The 22,069-nt window shown below is 49.6% G+C and overlaps 1 protein-coding gene across 2 annotated transcripts; it reads right to left on the bottom strand.

The window, feature by feature from the left end:
* Positions 1-6,872: 6,872 nt before the first annotated feature.
* On the bottom strand, positions 6,873-15,468 carry CENPM (centromere protein M). 2 transcript variants are annotated; one of them, XM_061450695.1, is made up of 6 exons: positions 15,384-15,468; positions 15,126-15,205; positions 11,621-11,719; positions 10,503-10,582; positions 9,389-9,480; positions 6,873-8,639 (listed from the first exon to the last, which is right to left on the bottom strand). In XM_061450695.1, exons 1-6 carry the CDS (start codon positions 15,438-15,440, stop codon positions 8,520-8,522), a joined length of 528 nt encoding a protein of 175 aa, XP_061306679.1. In that variant the 5' UTR covers positions 15,441-15,468; the 3' UTR covers positions 6,873-8,519. The 2 variants fall into 2 exon arrangements, with proteins under 2 accessions (XP_061306679.1, XP_061306680.1); XM_061450696.1 differs by lacking the exon at positions 11,621-11,719.
* Positions 15,469-22,069: the final 6,601 nt, after the last annotated feature.

Here is a 22,069-nt window from a genome sequence, read left to right as displayed (position 1 = left end):
AGGAGAACTGCGTCTCCAGCGCACACACAAGAGTGGTCTGGTGAATCCATTTGAACAAGAAGGCAACCTGAGAGAACACAAAGGTGATTGCAAGCAATCCCAGGGCAGAAGAAACAATGTTTTTCCTGATTGTATTAATTTCTTGCAATTTATTCTGCTTCCTGCTGTACAGCCACCCGCCTTCCCCACACAGAAATGATTCCCCACCGGCCCCCATGCACTGCAGCCCAGCCCTGCTCCTCAGCACTGGCCATAGGAGCCATCCTAACAGGGATACTTAAAACCAGCAGTGTGCCTGGATAATTTAAGGACAGCCCAAGCAGGGGACAGGGAAAAAAAACAAACAGAACTCCTATGGCACCTGCAGATTGCAACAGCTTAAGTAGGAGTAAGGGAACATGAGCCTGTGTTGTTTCCACTACTAACCACTGCTCCAGGGACAGGCCCCTGGGCCACCCTGCAGCTCCCGTCACCCCAGACACAGGCTAGGGCAGCAGGTCCAAGTCTGGCCTCCCTCAGCCCCGCCACCGGCAGCTCTGTCTTCTCAGAGCGTCACCGGATGATGCCCTGTGAGTGGCTGAGCAGGAGGAGTACAGGGATTGTGACTGTAGGCTGCTTGGAGAGTCAGATGCCAAACCCAAGCTGGTGTCAGCCCCGCAGCACTGAGAAGCACTGCAGTGCTGCAGGAGGAAGGAGCAGCACGTGTCTGGACATGAGCGAAGCCCCGATCCAGGATGAGAAGCGAGGAAGCATGTCCCCAGTGAGCCAAAGCGGGCCCCGCAGTCGGTTGGCTGCCTCTGGCAGTGAGCTCGTCACCACCACGCTGTCGCTGTCGGCTGTGAGGGTCCGGCTGACAGCTTCCCCTCTCCTCCCTCTCCAGCAAAGCACTGGGCTGTGTCTCATCAGCCTGCAGTGGCTTCGCCATGCTTGCCAGTACCTGCACAGGTCTATGGCTTCTCAACGACCTTAACACACTGGCCTGGTGTAAACCTTCAGCTCAAAATAATGTAATGAATCTCCATGGCCACGTTAAGGATGCGATGCAGTAGAAAGCTGAAAGGCAGGTTTGGCCTGGGCTTCTGCTGTCCTGGCCAGCATCTGGGCTTGATGCCTCCACTGTCCTGCCAAAGCCCAGAGAAGCAAGAGGGGAGCAATGCATTAGGTAGAGGACAGGAGGATGAGTGGCTGCTGCAGATGCAGGGCTGGAGAGGTGGGTCAGCCAGCAGCCTTGGGTTGTACTCACCCCACCACCACCCTGGCTTCCCAGGGACCTGTGCGCAAAGGCATTCGGCTCCCTTTCAAAGGATGATCCTCCCCACAGCTTGCAGGGGCTGCCTCTGGATACACTTATGAGCCTCTGGGACTTCAAAGGCTCTGGATGAAAGCGTGATTGAGTTGCACTGGCACAGGAAGCGAGACACTGAGGTGGGGGGTGGAATGGCACTGTCAAGGCAAGTGGACATCATCCCCGCTCTGAGATCACTTTCCCTATTTCCCATCCCAGGGAGAGCACCCGCAGGGGAGGTACTGCCCTCCACCACAGTCCATAGGGAAGGCTGCCTACCTGCCCCTAGGGAACATCTCCTGGCCAGCACAGCTCCCTGGCACGTGCTTGCATTTCCCTTCCATACTGCACCACCTCACTGCACAGGGCTGGCCACCAGCGGATGCAGGAAGGCTTCCAAGAGACTGTGCAGCGACGTAGCATCTCCCATCACCCAACCTAAAAACACATCAGAATCTGGGGGCAGATACAGCTTTGTACCCTGTAATAATCTTGTCTCTAGGCTAGATAACTAGGACTGTAAATCCCTGCTGATAATCACAGCCACCATGTCTGCAAGCTCTCCTCTGGACCATTCATTTGGCTTGATGATGCTTTAAAGAGACATCTAATGAGGATAATCTGATTCAAATCCCCTCTGCTTTTGGGCAGCAGAGCAATTCAGTCCCCTTCAAACTCCTTCTTCCGCCATGACTGTCTGTCTTTATTTCCCCTTCTCATATGAATCACTCTGGGGTTTCCTTTGCTTTTTGCATTACTATTTTGATTCTTTGATGCGACCACTGCAATCAAGATTTGCTCCCTTTAGAACCTAATCAGCATTAAATCAGACTCACTTTTTACTCACAGCCTCATAATAGGATGCTGGCCTATGCTTCAGCTCTCACTTCGGGTGCAGGGAACATTGCAGCCCGTTAAAAAAATTCCCTCTTTACCTGATTCAATCAGAACCACTTACGGGAGATCCGCACACATTTCAAGCTTGGCAAGAGAGCCAAGCTTTGGGAAGGGGGGAAGGTCTCAATCACACTCAGCTTTCAGCGCAGAGCAGATGGCGAACATACCGACTATATAATTTATAGGACACCATCACTACGTATTAGTCCCATGCAGTGGCTGAGCTCAGCCAAACCACAGCTCGCACACACAGAGGGGACTTGCGCAGGTGATGCTCCTCCTGCAACCTGGGCAAGACGGAAGAGCCAGGCTTCGGAGAAAGCACACGCTTCACGTTTCATCTCCTGTAACACGGAGCAGAGGACAGGATGCAGGAACCCTTGCCCAGGAGGGGTTTTCTCTTCCCAGCCCACAAACTTCTGTTCAAACTGGGTCAGTATTATGCAACATCTACACACGAGCAACTCCCCTCTCTGTTTCCCTTCCCCAGAAGCAGCTCACATGGCAGCACAGTGGACGCCAGGGAAGCCCAAGGCTGGGAGCTGGGTTTGTTTGCACTCCTTTGGGCCTGCCATGCTGGCACAGCCTGGTGTGTGGCTTGAAGAGGGTCACAGAGCCCACAGGGGATGTGCACCACCACCACAGCCCTGTTTACACACTGCCTAAGCCTCCCTGCCCCTGCCTGTCACCCGGACACACACACTGGGATGGCAGGGAGGTATTAAGGAGTGACCATGAGGAAGAATTGCCCAGGATGGCCAAGTTGAGTTGTAACCAAAGAAAAGATCAAAAGGGAACAACTGGGTAGTAAGCACATTCCCTGCAGAGCAAGGAGAGGGCAGGTCAGCCCCATCTCTAAGGCAGGAGAGCTTTCAGCCCTCTGCATGGCTAAAAAGGAGCCCTGGAGACAAATGAGCAAGACTGAGCCTTTACAGGTACCAGCAACACCCCTTTACCCCAGGGCTTCCCCAGCTCCAGTGCCTTTGATCCTCTGCTGCTCGGAGTAACAGCACAAGGCACTGAGTCACCCCTCAGTCCCATGGCAGAATGAGGATTAATTAGTTGACGTTGGCACACTGCTTTGAAGAGAGGTGCTCCCCTGCAGCACGAGCCACAGGTTGTTAGATACCGAGCTGAGCCAAACGCAGCCCTGGCTTCATAGCTGTCATCTCTGGAAGAGCAGGAACAGGAAACAGCGGTGGGGGAAGATCCAGAAGGTCACACTGGGGCAGCGCCCGTGTTGCCATCCAACCTGGAAGAGCAGCCAGCACAGAGGGTCAGGAGAGCTTTGAGCTGACCAGTGCACAGCGATAGTGCCTCAAGGACCGCCAACCCTCAGCAAATACCCATGGTGTTTCTCCAGCAGAGTGCTGTGGTGACTTGGCCAGCTTGGCAGGAGGAAGGCAGGCCCAGCCACAGCAAGCCACCATAGCCCTGTCGATGCAGCGTGGGCACACAGTGGGACTCGAGAGCTTCCATGGGAACACAGGGACGGAAAGCCGGGAAAGCCTCCTTAGCATGTTTAACGCTAGTTGGGCTTTTTAGGTCGGTGTAGCTGTGCCTGGCTCCTGCACAAGGACTGCTCTCAAGTACGGCTGCTTCAGCTTGCTGGACTGGAGGGCAGAGCAAGTTCCCCAGAGGAAGGTGGCCTCTCTCTGTTCTGCCCTCACCCCATCTCAGTGCTCCCTCCCGTGACGCACAGGGCCCACGGGGCCCTCGCATGCAGCCCGCAGCCGCACCTGCACCTGTGTAGAACACGTCTCTTCCACACCCCACTGACTGCCCTTGGTGGAGGAGGCTGCGGGGCAGGGGGCGGGCACAGATCCTGCCTTTCCTGGCCCCTCTCAAACCACCACCCTGCGCGGCGAGCTTGAGGGGGGCCAGCATGGTGGCACGTATCAGCTCCCCCAGAAGGGGCCCGCGGCGAGGGAAACGTGCCCCAGCACGGGCCAGGAGCCCGTGCTGCTCAGCTGCCAAGGAGTCAGAGCGAGTCACATCACTCCCGAGGCCCCTCAGCCCAACCTCTCTCTCTCGCTCCGCACCGGTTCTTTCACAGCCAAGGCGGCCCCCCTGCGCAGAGCCGACCCGAGGGGATGCCATCCTGCTCAGCATCGCCGTGCCGTATTAATATTTAAACAATGAGGAAGAGATCCAGAGACTTTGATTTCTCCCACCGGCCAATTCAAGGATAATTGAACTGCACAGGGAATTTCAGCGCTTCAGAGTGTAATTTTGTTCCAGTTCACAACAAAACCCAACCATGCCGCAACGCCTCATGAGCGGGATCGCAGCCCAGTTTCAGGCAGCCTCCCTGCAGCAGTCAGGCAGGTAAGCAGCACAAAACACAGCCAATCTTAAGCAGGTCCCACCAAACCCTCCCCCCCAGAACACAGGTAACAACCACACTCTGCTCATTAGGTTTCTTCCGAATATTTCCACTCAATTCCAGACTTGTGACCCCAAAGCAATGTCTATTTGCCCTCATCACACCCCTCCAGTGGAGGCAGCTCCTGCTGTAGAGGCAGAGCAAGTGAAGCCCAGTGAGTTTTAACCTGTGCACCCAGGGTCATGCAAGGAATCAGGAAGAGAGGTGACATGAGCCCAGTGTTTCTGGCTCCCAGCTCTGGGCCGTGCCAGCCACTGCTTTCTTTTGCATATAAATCACTTTTCCCCACCAGTGAAGGACAGCTGGTCACTGAATGAAAAGTGGCAGTTGGTCAGCAGCCCACAGCAAGGCTGCACACCAGCTTGGGGTGGGAAGTGGAGAACACTCAGAGGAGACTGCCAGGGGATCTGGGCCAGCTGAATGGAGATGTAGCAGCTGGAATCTGGCCAGAGCAAAGCCCAGTGCTCCTGCAAAACAAGTTAAAAATCCCAAGGGAGAAAGCATCTCCTTTGCTTTTTACAGCAGAGCAGGTACCTCTGCTGGAGCTCTGCAGGGCAGCTCCAGGCAACACAAGTTTCTTCATGACCACTGTCCACAGCAGCAGCAGGCAAGAGCTGCCAAGCAGCTCTTACAGCTTGAGCACAGCTGCCGAGCGCCACAGCTGACCTAACCCAGCCAGCCCCTTCCAACTACAGGTCTTGGCAAGCAGAGATACTGAGTTTTAATCAGTGCCCAACACAAATATAAGAGGTGGCCTTGAATTTAAACCTCTACCACAAGTTTCAGGGTTTGGAGGGAAAGATAAGTCCTCAGGGCTGAATTTCTCTCTGATCTTTGTTCCAGGATAGAGATCTTTTACTACAGGAGCCATATCCGTACACAGACTTTCTCTCCTGCTAGTATAGACTAAGCATATCATGTCTTATCACGCTTAAGAGTTGGTCTAATTTAACTGCTGGTGTGGCAATGCCAGCAAGCAAAACCTCTTCCCTTGGAAAACCTGGGCTAGCAGAAAACTATGGTCCCAGTAGGCAATGCCAACCGCACTGACACAGAGCAGCTCAGCTAGCAGGCTGAGGATATAGAATCTTCTTCATGTGACCAGGCTGAAGGCAAAATCCTGTGGTAAACCTGCTGTAGCAGAACAGGCCCTCTTACAGCCTCAACCAGCTCCGCCACCCCCACCCCCCCAAAAAAAGCACTGCACAACTGAAGCTTATGCTAGTGCAACTGTGCAAGGTCTTCTGTACTTATGACACTGCTTTTACGCTAATGTTGCTGACAAACAAAACCACATCCACAAACAGAAGCAGTCAAACCAGGAACGTTCATGGGTGCTCTGGCCACAGAAAGGGGGATTTCTCTTTGAAAGTCTCCCCCGGGATAGGGAACTGAGGCAACAGAGAGAGAGAAAGAGAAAGCAAGTAACTCCAAAATATCTCTGTTAGTTTAGATTTCAGCCACCTTGGCAAGGTTTTTCCTAATGTTTAAACATGACAGTCACTAGCCCTAGTTCAGCTTCAGGCTTTTCATGACTCTGATCCCAATCCAAGTACTACTTTCACAAGGCCTTCATCAAACGTTAGCCCTGGCTACTCCATCCAGATGAAAAATATCCTCAGATGCCTTGTCCTCTCTGGTAGGGGCAGTGTTACAGCCTGTCCAAACTAATAGCTGACAGTTCCAAGACGTATTTACTTAGCTGAAGCTGTAGCTTTAGATGTGTCCCAACTACTTTTAGTTGTAAAACATGATGGACCTGAGACATTGTGTCAGATTCTTAGATATGCACCACTTCCCCTGCCACTTCTAGTGAAGACTTTTTCCTAAGAGCATGAAAAATATTTGCCTCAAGGTGAAGTGAGATGCTGCTCTTAAGGAACTAGATTTTATTTTGTACCAGCTGGGATTGGCCACCTGTAGGAAGTGGTACAGACAAAACCTTTCTTCTTTGAAAGTAGTAGAAAGAAATACCACATCTGAAACACAGTGGTAGAAAAAAACCCAACCTCATGTTTGAAGGTGCAGGAATGGACAGTAGCACATGTGGGTTGCTATGAAGCAGTCTGGGTGAACCAAAGAAAGTTTCGTTTTCACCAGTCAAGAAAGCACAGCAAAATTACTCTTGAGGCCAAAGGGCTTTTACCCCAGTCCAATAGTGATTAGAGACAACCAGGGAGCAACCTAGGAGACTGAAGTCTTCTTACCTTACAGCAGCTGCGGAGGAGATGAGAGATTGGCTCATTTCATGCCGCAGCCCTTCCTTCCCTCCCCCAGATTGCACCTGCACAACGAGAGCAAATCGAAACCAGTCTGTTCTAAACCATGGTCTCATTTATTTTCAGGGACCCAAAGCAAGAGCAAGGCTGAGACAGCATAACCAACAGAGAAACTTGTTTCTCAGCATGACTGCCTCACTCTGGTGGCCAAGTCCTAGCTGGTACCTTCAGGATCACAAAGCTAGCCGAAAGTAGGGCATGCCCATTAAGCTTCCAATCCTTCTTACACAGCCAGGAGAGTTTGCATATTTCTTTCTCCTTTGGGTTTTAGCCAGTCCAACCCTTTTGGGCACCATAACACAGCTGAATGGTTCAGCTCCTTTTGTTTCAGCTGATAAACAACCTAGCTGTCCCCTGCCAGCAACGATACAACTGTAGCTGGGATTTGTGCGTCCTCTGAGCAAGGATACAGGCTTTGTGCCTTGCTGAGCTGTCTTTACAAGGACTGCCAACACTCACAGCTGATTAAGCCTGCAGTGCTGCTTTCTGCTTTTTCCTGCTCACAGACAGATGTCAGAAACAAGCTAAGCAAAACAGCACACACAGCTAAAGCTCTGCACCTAGCTACATTAAAGCACACTATTGGGGATTAAATAAATTAAACCAGGAGGAAGCCTAACACATTCTCTCTGGGCTTCATTTCTACCTGGCACGCATTTCTGGGTAAGAAACATCCCAGCGACTCAAGAAACGTATTGGAGAAGGTGGCTCAAGTGGGTATACAGGAAGATTCCTATTTGAAAAGCTTTTGCCACCACCCCGTGGCTGAAGCCGTGACTGCAGCCCACCAACTAACTGGAAGCTCAAGCTGCAAGCAAGGACCAGCCTCCCTGCCCGGGCAAACCTGGGCAAGTGCTCATAGGTCTTCAGAGCCAGTGCCATATACCTGAACAAACAGCATACAGCTAATTATTAAATAGTACACATTTTGTTAACTTACAACTCCATAACAAACTGCTGAATTGCAGTAAGAATATGGTTATCCTAGGCTTAATAAAGTAGGGTTGTTTGTTATCTTGGGTTTGCTAGATGAAGCCTTTTTCTTTAAAGATCTATAAGAAAGCTAAAGTGCTCAATTACCTTATTTACTCCCTTCCTCCCCAGTTAGGTACCAGGCATGGAATACTGAGCCCTTCACTGGGCAGACACTCACACACCTGGATCACTTACTGCCCGCTGAAGTACAACCCTTCTTCCCCATTATTCTCTTAGTGGGGAGACAAAACCTAGGAGGCAGGTTTCATGTTAGTCCAAGGTGCTATATTTCAACTGGAAGGAAGCAGGAACCTGCTGCCTCTTCTCTAGTACTTTGGGAAACTAAGATACTCAACATGATATGAAGTATTTGGGCTAGCAGCTTGTTTTTCTGATATTCTCTCAGTAAAACATGTAGCTCCTGGCCACTGGCGAAGTGGGTGAAACTCAAACTTGATCATGAAATGGGACTGAGATGTAATAATGGATAGGAGTCCCCAGTTCAAACTCCCCTCCCCCCCCAGCACCTCTACATTATCAGCTGAGCAGAAATCAAGCTTTTCTTGAGAGATTAGCAACTAGGAACAGCTCTGGATGAGTGATCATGACATGTTAGGCAAAAAAGCTTCCCAGCGTGATTCCAACTGAAGCAGCTTGAATGCCTGAAGTAAAAATCCTCAATTCTCACAATGGGAAGCTAGTAAGAGTTCCTCAACATAAAGTTAAAGGTCAAGGCAGAAACTCCTGGTACATGACCAGCACAGATCTGTAACATCCGGAGAAGTCGCTGAGCAGTGGCAACTCGTATCCATTCCAACTGGAAACAAAATTGAGAAATTATTTCAGCAACAGAAAAGAAAAGCAGTGCAAAGCTGTGATAAAATAAAATCAAAACCAGAGCAGGCATTAAGTATGGTTCAGAGCAGCCAGCTACAGAAAACTCCAAACAGGCCTGTTTACTCCCCTAATGTTAAGTAAGGTACAGTGTTGTCAGCCGAAAACCCTGAAGGGCTTGCCAAAGGCACAGGTATTACCTGCTGGTAGGGAAGTGATCTCCGAGGGTGCAATGACGAACACACAGAAAAGTGAACACACATTTGCTGAATGCCAAACTCTCCCTCCAGCTTTTCAGACCAAACAGGTAATTGGAAAGAGTGGCGTATCAGATAGCAAAACAGCCTGTGAAGCAACAAAGCCTGGCTAACAGGAAGCATTATACAGACAAGAGAGCCACATGGCAAATAACAGCTATGTGGCTCCCAAGAAGGGAAAATGCCTCAAAGAACAAAGTGTACTGAGGCTTTGTGTATCAGTGAAGTCTTTATTAATTTAGACTTGGCTTCCTGAGGCTTTGAAGTAGCACAGGAATGAGCAGGTAATTTACAAGACTCATTTCAAGAACAGCCAGACTCCTGTACCTCTACTACTCTTATAGAGTCTGGTCTTTGACACTTAAGCAAGACAGTAGTGTATGTACATATATTTATTGCTAAGGTAATGATGTTCCTGAGGATCAGAGAGCACTGGAATGCACAAGACCCTACAGACACCAAATCAGCACCTTACCTCCAGCTCACAGTATAGCACAGGACTGCAGTAGACTTCTCCCAGTTTCCAGATGGAACTCATTTCTACACTGCAGAAATTCACCCTGCCAACTACAGAAAAAGATTTCCCACATTACAAGCCACATATTCAACATTCAGTTAAGAAAACTACAGGGAATTCCACATCCACAAAATTATCCAGAGCTAGCTTTCAGAGCACTGTAGAAGGTAAGGCAACAGTGAGCAGTACAAAGAGAATGGTATAAGATTCACAATGGAATTAGCACAGAAGTCTTTCATAATACTAATGTGGAATAGTACTACCACATTACCAAGTACTGTACCATTTTGAATAAGGGACTGGTACACTATTATCAGCACAGTCTGAATCTGGCTCATGTGGTATCACAGGGTGCTCAAGTCTCTGAGGAATTAACTTGCTCAGGAGAGCCATAGTACAGGACAACACTAAGACTCTTTCTCACCCCAGAATTAGGCCTCCTGAGCCCAAAATTCCAAGGACACGGGACCTCTTGTCCAACACTGAGCAGTATGGTCTGCCCACTCCAGTTCCTCAGAGCTGAAGCAGGGAGGATACAGGAAAACACTCCCTCTACTTGAGGCAGTGGGGGGGAAAGAAAGAGATTAGAGGCACAAGAGGGCTAGACAGTACACAGCAGGGATACCAGTGTTGTATTAAAACCATATTTAATAGTTTAGTAGCTCATCCATTTAAATGCATTTTATTACCACAGTATCATACACTCCTCGCTGCTTATTAAGATAATCATTAAGACATATCTGCAAGAGCAGATAGAACAGACTTCTACAGTAACACAGGAAAAAAATACAAATCAATAGCACAAATCATATTCAGGGATTAGGGACAGAGAAGAGAGGTCTTACTGGCAAGAACAAGAAGGAGAGAGCAAGTGAGCATGAGATGAGAACCGTGTTTCATCTGACAATCAAAACCCCCCACAGGTGAGTTCAGATATAATTTAAACAAAGCTTTTGACAAAGCCACTGTTTTCCTTTGTCTTGTTTCAAGTTAAGTCACTGCTCTGTTTTAAGGCAATCAACAGTGAGTTGTGCTGCCTAGAGAAGAAGAAGAGGGCAGATGGCATACGTACCCCCAGTGACAAGAAAGCACACTTTCCCCAGGAAGAAGCTGGCAGCCACATGAGCTAAGGAAGCTTCGACATTCTTCAAGCTGTCAGAGAAACACAGATAATCCAGTTGGACAGGGAGGTAAAAACAGTTCAGCATAAGGACAAATAGTGTAACTTTCAGAAGCACATTTAGAAAGCCACTGATGTTAACATCTGCTGATCTGAGAGCTGGCAGAGTTATGCTCTGTGCTAAAAGCATGGCATGAGAGCTCTCTGTAATACCCACAGCTGTTTAATAATCCATAACATATCCTTTTCTACCCAAGACTCAACAGTTAGACTTAGTTTGAATGGTCTCCTCTGTGATTTGCGGACACTAAGCATCCACATTCATTAACATCCAACAAGACTTCAGCACTACTTTGGCTCTTTCAGAAGAGCTAGCCCACACACTTCCGCAGCACCATTTGTGCTATAAGTATGCAGCTGGGCCTGTCATTTTTGGTAAATGAGAGCCCAGGATCATCACTCACAAGTTAAGTAAATAATAAAATGCTGACTTCTGTGCCTTAGCAAGTCTTTACTTATGGCCTAGGGACTGAAACATCATTTCTACAAAGATGAGCACAAGATGAGAGAAAAGGGATCATCCCTGCAGAACTTTCTCTTTTACCTAAAGACATCTGCAGTGCTGATCCAACTTGAACAGCAGTATCAGTGAACTGGGGACACAGATGCAGCAACTGGCAGGTTATTAGGTTGCACTGCCCAGTGTACATCAGCCCTCTGTATATTACAGAACTTAACAGCATGACCATCATTTCCATCTAATTTTAGAGACAGCATCTTTCCAAAGCTCAGTTCCCATCACCACATATCCATACTCGGGAATAAATTCTGCCTTCTCTGCTATGGCAACTTAGTGCACAACAGGCATGTTATTAGACAGAGCGGTTCAGAACTAATCCATTGCTGAAGGCCAGAAAACCACTGCATGTATTACTGAGCTGTTCCACCACAGCAAGTCTTGGCTTTGAATTCCACTATTCAGAAATTCTGACACAGTAAAAATATAGATTTATTTATCAATCCAAGAAAGAATATCAGTTTCCCCTCTCAGATTTTTGCCCTTCTTTTACCTGTATTTGTTCTTGATGTCAATCGTAAACACAATCAGATCTATCCTGGGCCGAAGATGATCCCCCTCTGAAGGTAAGGGGAGGGATGTAGCAAGATGACTGAAAGAGAATAAATTGTCCAGTTTAACCAAATAGCTTGGCAAGACATTATCCACTTAACCACATCCAGATAACCATCACAGTTCACCATGTAGCAAGTTACCAGAAAGCACACTAAACATGTAGGAACTGAAGAGACACTGCAATTCTTTAAGTGGTATTCTAATATCATAGGCCTACTCATAGCTGTTGACAGGCACAATGGTACTTGCTGGACAAGCTTGTTTATAATGGGAAGCTTATTAGAGCATAACAAGATTCACAGAAGCATTTGTTCCCAACAGATCCATACAGCAGTCATTTAATTGTTAAGAAGAGTCCTTTCTAACAAAGTGAACCTCAGTACTTTACTGGTGTATTTTGCTGCCAAGTTTCATCTAAAATGCACCAGTGCTTTCCCGTCATGTTCCAAAGATACTGCTCATGCTCTCAAACAGGAGAGTCTACCTTCTCAGATGCCTGTGATAGAGGTGTGTTATATTCACAAAACCTTAAAATAGCATATTATCACTAATACAACTTTATAGATGAAGTTTTAATTCAGAAAGAGCTCCTATTATATCATTACCCCTTTTTTATCCCTTTCACTGCATCAGGAGTTACTAGATTGGTTGATATTTCCTTCTATTCAATACTACCACTGCTGATACAGCTGTTGGAAAAAACACAGGGTGGGGATTTTCTGTGTGTCTTCCCACTACAAGTAAAAAGAAAAAAAAAGGGAAAAGCTTCAGTAGTGCCTATCTGGGCCTTCCACAGGGAAGCATATTTTTGGAAGTTCACCTGAAAGACAGACTGGAGAAAAAATAAATCCCAGAATTTCAATCTCTCTCACAATCCACTTTGTCTCTGGAAGCCAAGAGAGAAACACTGGTTTTGGTTTCCTAGGGGAAACATTACTTATAGCAATTAACTAAGGACTTCACAGCTTTCCCCAGCAGCCACAGTACACATTCCCTTCTACTAATCACATGCAGTTTGTACTTTTGTCTGCCAGTCTCCACATAAAGGTGTGGTGCTTCCTACAAGTAAGGAAGCTATGATTTAACAAAAACATTCTGAAGCAAACACGAGTTATGAGCAAAGTGTGCTTGAAAGACACATTGCAACACAAACAAGCTTATCAATTTAAAATGCAATTTAGTGAGAAGCTGTGGTGAAAGGAAAGTATCAGATCTCATTGTCTGGAAGCAGGTGCAGAACTACCCAAAACCTCCACGATTTAGAATTCCACTATATACTATATTCTCCCATATGAAGACAGGCTGAGAAAGTTGGGGCTGTTCAGCCTGAAGAAAAGGCTACATGGAGACCTCATAGCAGCCTTCCAGTATCTGAAGAGGGCCTATAAGGATGCTGAAGAGGGACTCTTCAGCAGAGACTGCAGTGATAGGACAAGGGGTAATGGGTTCAAACTTGAACAGCGGAAGTTCAGGTTAGATATAAGAAGTCCTTTACTGTGAGGGTGGTGAGGCACTGGAATGGGTTGCCCAAAGAAGTAGTAAATGCTCCATCCGTGGCAGCGGTCAAGGCCAGGTGCGACAGAGCCTTGGGCAACACGGTACAGTGTGAGGTGTCCCTGCACATGGCAGGGGAGTTGGAACTGGATGATCTTAAGGTCCTTTCCAGCTCAAACCGTTCTATGATTCTATGATATTTAAGCCAACATCACTAGATGATGCCAGTAGCCTCCAGATATGCACTGCAGAAGCCTTTTTTTCCCCCCAAGTGAAAAGAAACACAAGAACCCCAGCCCTCCAATTCTCTAAACAGCAGTATCTGGCAGGTAGTCTTGCCAGAAAAGACTATATTTCTTTGTAATGTATATAATCCCAAAGAAGGGGAGCTAGGGGTGTCACAGCTGTGACAACTGTCACAGACTTCTGCTACCCTAATGATACTAGGGCAGGAACTTACCTTGCTCTGCAGCACGAGCATAAGTTTCCATGCCTTTAGGTAGTTACCCAGCTATAGTAACAGTAGCCAATTAGTTATGGTACTCCGCAGCTCAACAGAAGCTGCAGAATTTGAATAGAAAATTGGGTTATTAATGTACTATTAGCTAGCACAAACATCCAAAATGCCATGATGAGAGCAATACAGTCACTAACTGGCTAGTAGATCATTAGCTCGAGTTTGCCTTTACTGCATAGCCTTGGATTACAGCAGTGAAATAACACAAATGCCTTCTGAAGAGCTGAATAAATTCATTTGGTCTTAGCAAGAGAGCTGTCAAGGACATTTCATCATAAAACATTAGTTAAGCTTTTTAAGAAAGGGCTCGTCATGCAGCTGAAGTTGAAATTCCAAATGCATCTTAATAGCCTGAGGACGAAAAGCACATGCACGCACATAAAATCGAAAATGGCTATGAAGAGCATCAAAAGCAATGGACATCTTTCAGCAAACTTGTTCGGTTTCAAAGAGCTGCAAGCATTGCAACTTGTCCCATTGCAACATGTTAAATTCATGTATATGCCTATCTCCCAGGAGGGGAAAAAATACCTGTGCTCTTCTCACTCTCTTGCAATTTAGTAATCAAGCATCTGTGCAACATCCAAAGGGGAATGGTATGTGCACAGTGAACATGATGAATGCGAGCATTATTTCCACTCCCACATCTAACCATGCCCAGACTGCCTGCCCTTGTCCTGGCTTCAGCTGGGAGAGAATTCATTTTCTTCCTAGTAGCTAGTGCAGTGCTGTGTTTTGGCTTTAGTCTGAGAACAATGCTGATAAGACACGGATGTTTTAGTTGTTGCCGAGTAGTGCTTACCCTGATCAAAGACTTTTCTGTCTCATCCCCTGCCAGCGAGGAGGGGCACAAAAAGCTGGGATGAAGCAAAGACAGGACACCTGACCAGAACTAGCCAAAGGGGTATTCCATACCACAGCACATCATGCCCAGTATATAAACTGTGGGGAGGTGGCTGGAAAGGGCCGGTTGCTGCTCAGCGAAGAGATGGGCATCAGTCAGTGGGTGGTGAGCAATTATACTGTGCATCATCTGTTTATTCCTTCCTCTCTCTGGAGGAAACATAAAATACTATAACAATATGAATATTTTCTATTGTTATAACGTTTTACTTTTACTTCAATTATGAAACCGTTCTTATCTCAACCCATGGGTTTTTACACTTTTCCCGGTTCCCCTCCCCATCCCACCGGTGGGGGGGGTGAGGGCAATGAGCGAGCGGCTGTGCAGTCCTTGGCTGCTGGCTGAGGTTAACCCCACCACGCTGGAGGCGGACCGCGTTTCCCCCCGCAGTAACGCACTCCAGCGTTTACCATAGCACGTTCTCTGAAGCAGAAGCTCCGTGAATCCTCGTCACAGCCGCCGCTTTAGCTCTACCTCTAGGACAAGGCGGCAGAAGGGCCCGGTGCGATCCCGCTCCCCACCACTCACATGCTAATCTTGAAGCTCTTCTTCTCCTGGAGCATCGCCTTCGCCAGCTCCTGCTGGAGCCCTTCGTCCGAACCCACCAACTGCGCGGACAGAGAAGGAAAGCGCGGTCAGAGGCCGCTGGCAAAAGGCACCCGCGGTGCCGGGGGTCGCGCACGAACCAGCACTGGGGCCAGCAAGGCCGTGGCTCCCGAGGGGAAGGGGTCGGAAGGCGCGGTACCGGCGGGCCGGGGCAGGGGAAGCGGCGCAGAGCGGACCTACCAGCAAGGTGGCGGAGTTGAGCGCCGGGAGCTTGTCGAAGGGCCGCAACACCGCCATCGCTCACCCGCCGGGATTCAAACCGACGTCGTGAGGCGCACGTCGGGGGCGGGGCTCCCAGCGCGCATGTGCACTGGGGAGGGGTGAGGGCGGTGCTGTGCGGTGTTACCGCACGACTTCCGCCAGAGCGGGTTGGGGCAGGCCCCGTGCGACCCGGGCTTGGGCACTGCGAGGCGGGGGGGAGCCGCAGCTTCTGTGGGAAACCTCTGCCAGCGCCTCAGCACCGTCCTCGTGAAGAGCTTCCTCCTGACATCAAATTCAATGTCCCCTCTGTCAGGTTAAAGCCATCCCCCTTGTCCTGTCACTGCCTGCCTTTGTAAAACGTCCCTTTCCCGATTTCTTGTAGCCGCTTTAGGCACTGGAAGCTGCTCTAAGGTCTCCCCAGAGCCTTCTCTTCTCCAGGCTGAACAAGCCCCGCTCTCTTGGCCTGTCTCCATTGGAGAGGTGCTCCAGCCCTGTGGCCATCTTCATGGCCCTCCTCTGGACTCCCTCCAAGAGCTCCATGTCCCTCTTGTGTTGGGGACCGCAGAGTGGAACACAGTACTCCAGGTAAATATAATAGCTAGGGAAGGGAATGTCGCTAACAGCACACAGCAGCAGCACTCAGCGTTGCATGCCGAATTGCCCCATGTGAGGTTTTGCAGCAGCTCCTGCAGCCCAGCCTCCATCCTACCCTTTCCAGAGCATCTGCCCCTTGCCCCTAGGGCTGGCCGGACCCTGCCCAGCCCAGCACTCCCCTGTCCATGAGACAGGCAGGAAGGAGCCTGTGCTGAAGCACTGCAGTTCTGAAGGTTGGGCTGAGGTTTCCTTAGTCCAAGGTCAGAGCGGGAGGATGACTTGCACTGATGTAAAGGCCTCAGAGTTCCAGTGTCCCCCAGTGGCCTTCAGTCTCCTTTGCTGCATCTCATGCTCTTTGTCTCATGCCCAGGTTTGGCTCCAGCTTGATGTGGGGCAGGGTCCAGGACCCCCTCAGCTCCCTGCTGGGGCTGGCCCTCCTTCTGCCATCAGCCAGGTTACCTGTGAATGCCAGATGTGCCATGGGGAGGAGGAAGGCCACAGGAGGATGAAGACATCTTCCCCCGCTGCAGCAAGCAGGAGAGGGGAGGCAGAGGTGAGTGAGGGTGGTGTAATGTAAGCTGACATCACATGGCTGCCATGGCTTTTTTGATCTTGACAAAGGCAGACGGTTCCGCTCCTCCTTGCCAGCATGACACAAATTACAGGTGAAGCAGAAGAGATTACAGGATATTTCTGGTGGTTGTTGAGTTTGACGGGGGGAAGGGAGGACGGATCCAGGGCAGACGTGTCCTGAAGATGGGAGGCAGGCAGATGCAGTAAATAAAGAGACCCAGCTCCCAGGTTTTGGGGAGATGGAGAGCAATTAGGACAATGCTCGTTTGGACTGCTGTGGAAATATGCTAAAAGCTGTGGCACCCACCTAAAAGGTGTTTGTCCTCTTTGTGCTCCTGTTGCCTGCTGTCTGGCAGCACAGCAGGACCTGGGTGGCTTCAGTGTTTGCTGGGGGAGATGCTCGCTGTTCCCTGTCACTGCAGGCTTCCTCCTTTTCACAACATGCTGTCTGTTGAGGTGAAGTGGGTCCATGGGAGCTACCACCAATCCCACAGTTATTTTGTCTTGTCCCTAGCAGGTTTATTGGCTGTCCCTGGGCAGAATTCCCTTTGCAGGGCTGACCCCCTGTCCTGGGTTCAGCAGTAGCAGTCATTTTTCTCCTTCTTGGTAGCTGGTGCAGTGCTGTGTTTTGACTTTTGGCCTGGGAACAGAACTGATAGCGATGTTTTGGTTTGGCCAAGGACTTTGTGAGCCTCATGCTCTGCCAGGGAGGAGGGGAAGCCAGGAGGAAGCAGAGGCAGGACACCTGACCCAAACTGACCAAAGAGGTATTCTATACCACAGCACGTCATGCCCAGGATGTAACTGGGAGTTAGCCGGAAGGGCTGGGGGACTGCAGGGTTGGAGGAGGTATGGGTCGGTGCTTGGTCAGGCTGAGGGGGGCAAGTTATGGGTCGGCTGGTGCTGAGGTGTTGTATTCTCTTCCCTTGTTATTTCCTTTCTCATTGTTATTACTGGTGGTAGCAGTAGTGATTTGTGTTATACCTTAGTTACTAAACTGTTCTTATCTCAACCCGTGGGAGTTGCATTCTTTTCGATTCTCCTCTCTGTCCCTCCGGGAGCAGGGGGAGGGCAAGAAAGGGGGGGAAGTGAGAGAACGAATTACCTGACTGGGTTTAAACCACGACACCCCCACTTTCCTGTGGGGACACAGAGGTTCACCCCACTCCCTCCTCTGTGTGCCGCCTTCACTGCACCCTTTAGTCAGAGGGGCTCTTAGCCCCTTACCAACAGAGGGGTTAATGGGATGGGGGGAGTGCAGTGGTACTGCCGGTCCCTGCCTGAAAGTCCAGGCTTTGGCAGAGCAAATGTACTCCTGCGTTGCAAAGCCGCTGACAGATAGCTGGCACTGCGAGCTGCGCCAGGCAGATTCACTTTGCCTTCCTTCCTCTTTGAAATGCGGGCAGGGATGCTCCATGGGGGATGAAGAGCCAGCAGAGCGAGCTCACCTCTCTGGGTAGCCAGAGGGGAGAGCAGAAGTCACCGTCTTGTACCCTCAATGGCTATTTACCCATAGACCAGGGGGTATGAAACAGATCTAATGCCAGAAGGTAGCATTTATAAACTGCTTTGCATGGGAGAGAATAGCATAAGGAGGTGGAGACTCAGATTGGCAATGTGCCTGCAGCTCTTGTCTAGATCTGTAGCTTGGCAAGGAGAGGAGGGGAGAGGGTTTAGACACAATTGGTGATGGACCCTGTGGTATATTTTACATATCACTGTATGGCTGTGTCAGGCCGTTTCACCTCTTTCCACCCTGTTTACAGTTTGCAAAGCAGGAATAATGAGTCCATCTCCCCTTCTGAGCTGTGCAGGAGAGCTGATGCAGGGGTGTCAGTGCCCTGGCCCCCAGCTCAGGCAGAAGGGACAAGAGCAGGGCATGATACAGAAGGGGAAAGCTCCTGACAGTACTCCGTGGGGCACTGTATATTGCTGTGGTAGAACAAACCATTCAAAAAATGAGTAGACATGTAATTGTAGCCAATGTGAAAATTCTCTGGTGCTGCCAATGAAGGCAGTTTGCATCAGTGAGACTTGGTCTGGCCATCACCAGTCCTCCCAGGAATGGTGCAGTCACTTCTGCAGCAGGACAGCACCACCTGCTAGAAAAAATGTTATACAGCACACCTTGCCCTCGTGTATCCTTGGCCACTTTGCTGTGTACTTCACCCAGTGGGTTGATGACTGACTCTTGAGATACTTTCTCTGAATGATCATAGAACCACAGAACAGTTTGGGTTGGAAGAGACCTTAAAGCTCACCCAGTTCCAACCCCCTGCCATGGGCAGGAACACCTTCCACTAGACCAGGTTGCTCCAAGCCCTCTTCAACCTGGCCTTGCGCACAGCTAGGGATGGGGCAGCCACAGCTTCTCTGGGCCACCTGTGCCAGTGCCTCAGCACCCTAACAGGGAAGAATTTCTTCCTTATCTCTAGCCTAAATCTCCCCTCTTGTCAGCTTAAAGCCATTTCCCCTTGTCCTGTTACTCCGTTCTCCAAGCAGCCAGAGGAGCAAAGGAGACAGGCTTTGGAGATAGTCTCAAAAGGAGTGCTGACCCCAGTGGTCCCTGTTGTCTCAGCACCTGCTCCCAGATCTCCTGGCAGTGATGGTTTCATCCCAGCCCCATTCAGCACGAGTTTTGGAGATGTCACCTGGCCGTGTTTCGCTGTCTCTGAGGTGACCTCTCACAGTGCTGCCCAGGAAGCTTGCAGAACACAAACTCCTGTGTATTTCATTGCACTTGTTCTCTCACTAATAGACAAAAACAATATCAGTTGCAGCAAGTGCTAATTGTTAGGGAAACTAATGACATTTCCACATATGTTGCTGGCAACTTCAGCTTCCTTTGGCAAAGGCTCCCCCCAGCTATCATTAGGCACAGAGTAAGTCTGATTTTTCCATTCTGCTCTTTAACTTAAGTCACCGCACACATTTCCTTACCTTTTTGATCAACTCAGCAAAGCTTCTCAATTGGGTTTCCTTATTGGAAGCTGCAGTAGCACCCAGAAGGCAGGTTATTCTGCTTTTCCACCAGAGTGTCTGACTTACGCCCTGCCATGCACCCAGGGTGCCTTCTGCATCCTGCAGCACCTCTCTCCCCTCCAGTAGCTGAGCAGGGAGGTATTTCTGTGACTCTTGCAGGAGTTTTGCCCTCTACTGCAGCAGCTGGGGGAGGCTAGTTTGATACAATGCAACTTCTCCCATGCCTCTACTGACCTTGAGAGAGTAGTGTTTGCGGGATTGGTCTTGCCTTAAAACCAGGCAGACTAGTGTCTGATTATCTTGGAAGATGCTGATAAAAGCCTAAGGGATGCTAAAGAACCCCAAGAAAACGTGTTAGGCAAAAACTTGAATGACAGTCAGGTTTGGGATTAAGCCCAGCTCAGTATGTTGTTCATGCTGTGATTTCTGGGCATGCGACAAGCAGGAAGCATGTGGCTGAGGTTGCCCAACCATCTCCTTTTTCTCCAGCCCGAACTTTTGTCTGAGAAGGGTTTCATGGTCTCTGCTCTGGCTGGGTGGCCCTCTCACATCAAACCCAACCCCATGCTTGCCTTCATCATGCAGGTGAATCTGTGGCTGCCAAGACATACGGAGAGTCGGAAGCCTGGTGGTGGGCAAGTATCCTGGAGTGAATGGCTTTGAGGGGCTTGTGTGTGCACAGCCACTCAGGGGCTTCCTGCAAGTGAGGTGGAAGCAGCTGGAAGTCCCCCTGGGCCAGGCAGAATGATATGCACATGCTTATGCCTGGAAGATGCTGAGTGGTGCACAGCAGCCTTATTCATAGTGAAAGCTGAGCAGCAGTGAAGCGTTTCCATGTGGTTTGAGCTGTACATGGAGCCTGGAGCCGTCTCAATGCCGTACCTCTTGTCAGAAACCAAAGGATGTGACAGCACCTGAGAGCCCTGTCACAGACAGCAAGAGCTGCCGTGGAGTCAGAGGTAGAGGCTCTGCAAGCATATCCCAGCTCCTGTGCTCATTTCCTGCTGCCTCCAAGGGTGCTTTGGACTCAGCTGGGAGGGTTCTTGAAGTAAGGGAGGCTGCCATGTCATGACATGTACTGTGCCTTTGCCTACCCTTAGGGTTTGCTCTGGGAACACAATAAATAATATCCTTTCAACATCTTATTTTTTCTTTTAAATCTGTTTGGCTTTTGATTTGTTCAAACCACATTTCTCTCCCAGTACTGTCAAAACCATGAGGCTTCTGCTTTTCTCCTAATGCAGTGGGATTAGTGAAGCAGTTATTGCACTGGTGGTCAAGGTGGGTGTCATGGTTGAAGCTCAGTGAGGTTAAAATTAAGGTGCGATTGCAGGCTTCTCTCTGGAGGCACATGGCAACCATCTGGAGTGCCCATCAAACCAAGCAGCAGTTCACTAATCCTGATGGATCTGGTCCTCCATGCAAATATCCTGCTAGGTAGAGGGGTATATCGAGCCTATACTCAATGCTTGTAAGCTATTATGAAGTTACATCAAGCAGAAGTGGGGCTTGGGAGGACAAAAGGAGGATCAGAAGGAAATGGTGGAGTGTGCCAGCCACCTTCCACAGCTCCTAGCACAGCCCTATCCCTGCACCAATGCATGCAACCCCAGCGCAGACCAGGAGACAGGTCCCTTGGGTGTATCACCTTTGGAGCTAGCAAGCACATATGGGCTCTGTGACGAACTTGGGGAGGGAACGAATCCCTTTGTGCCTGGAACACAATCTACTGGGAAGCCAGACCTTGCACCTCACAGCTCCTGGGGCATAGGCATGTAGCGGGCATGAATCTGGAGCTCAGACAGTTTGGTGGGTATTAGTAGCCACCAGGCCTTGACAACCACCCCTTGCAGGTGCCCTGCAGGGCTGTAGGTGTTAGAGGCTAAGCGGGCAGGGCTGGAGCGAGTTGTTGGATGGATTTTGTTAGAACGCTTGTATTAAACGACTGCTGGGTCATGGTGAAAAATTCCCTGTGTACAAAAAAAAACCCAAAACACAAACAACAACAACAACAGCAAAATAGTTTGGTAGCTGTTCGGTGGTGTTTGTTCTGTGCTGCGTTGAAAAGCCAAAAATGTTTTAACATTGCAGCAGCCGTGACAGGGCCAGGTATGGGTCTGGGAAACAGTGTATTCCATTGAAAGCAAAAACACTACTTCAGGCAGCGATGGTTTTGTTTTCCACTGGAAGATAGTTTTGGTCAGTGTTGATTATTTCATTTTTGCATAAACCCCTCAAAGGGAGTACTAACCTCCCTCCCCCTTTCACTCCTGCCTCCCCCTGCCTCCATCCCGCTGCTGACAAGCCCCAGCCCCTGGCGGGGCTCACCGGTAGAACTGCGAAACCTTAACATCTCGTACATTTCCATCATCCCGAGCCTACACACGTGTCCCCTAGCACTTCGCCTCCTCCCCAGCCCCATCCTTCCTTCTCAGCCCGGTGGAGAGCAGCGGCTCCGGCGCTGCAGCCCGGGCTGCGGGTGATGCGGGAAGAGGGAAGAACATGCCTCGGCCGCG

The sequence above is a fragment of the Pezoporus flaviventris genome, unplaced genomic scaffold (assembly GCF_033815535.1).
Source record: "Pezoporus flaviventris isolate CSIRO_AGI_PZ_B2104156 unplaced genomic scaffold, CSIRO_AGI_Pfla_v1 ptg000011l, whole genome shotgun sequence".
NCBI lineage: Eukaryota > Metazoa > Chordata > Aves > Psittaciformes > Psittacidae > Pezoporus > Pezoporus flaviventris.
The sequence above is the reverse complement of the archived record's forward strand: the minus strand, read 5'-3'. Positions and strand labels throughout refer to the sequence as shown.

Excerpts from the sequence above, each read along its gene's own strand:
- CENPM (XM_061450695.1), bottom strand. The coding sequence starts at position 15,440 with ATGGCGGTGTTGCGGCCCTTCGACAAGCTCCCGGCGCTCAACTCCGCC. Across the intron at positions 9,481-10,502 it reads GTGCTTTCTTGTCACTGGGG|TTGGCAGGGTGAATTTCTGC; the intron begins GTACGTATGCCA and ends CTTTTTCTGTAG. Across the intron at positions 8,640-9,388 it reads TGCTATACTGTGAGCTGGAG|TTGGAATGGATACGAGTTGC; the intron begins GTAAGGTGCTGA and ends TTTTGTTTCCAG.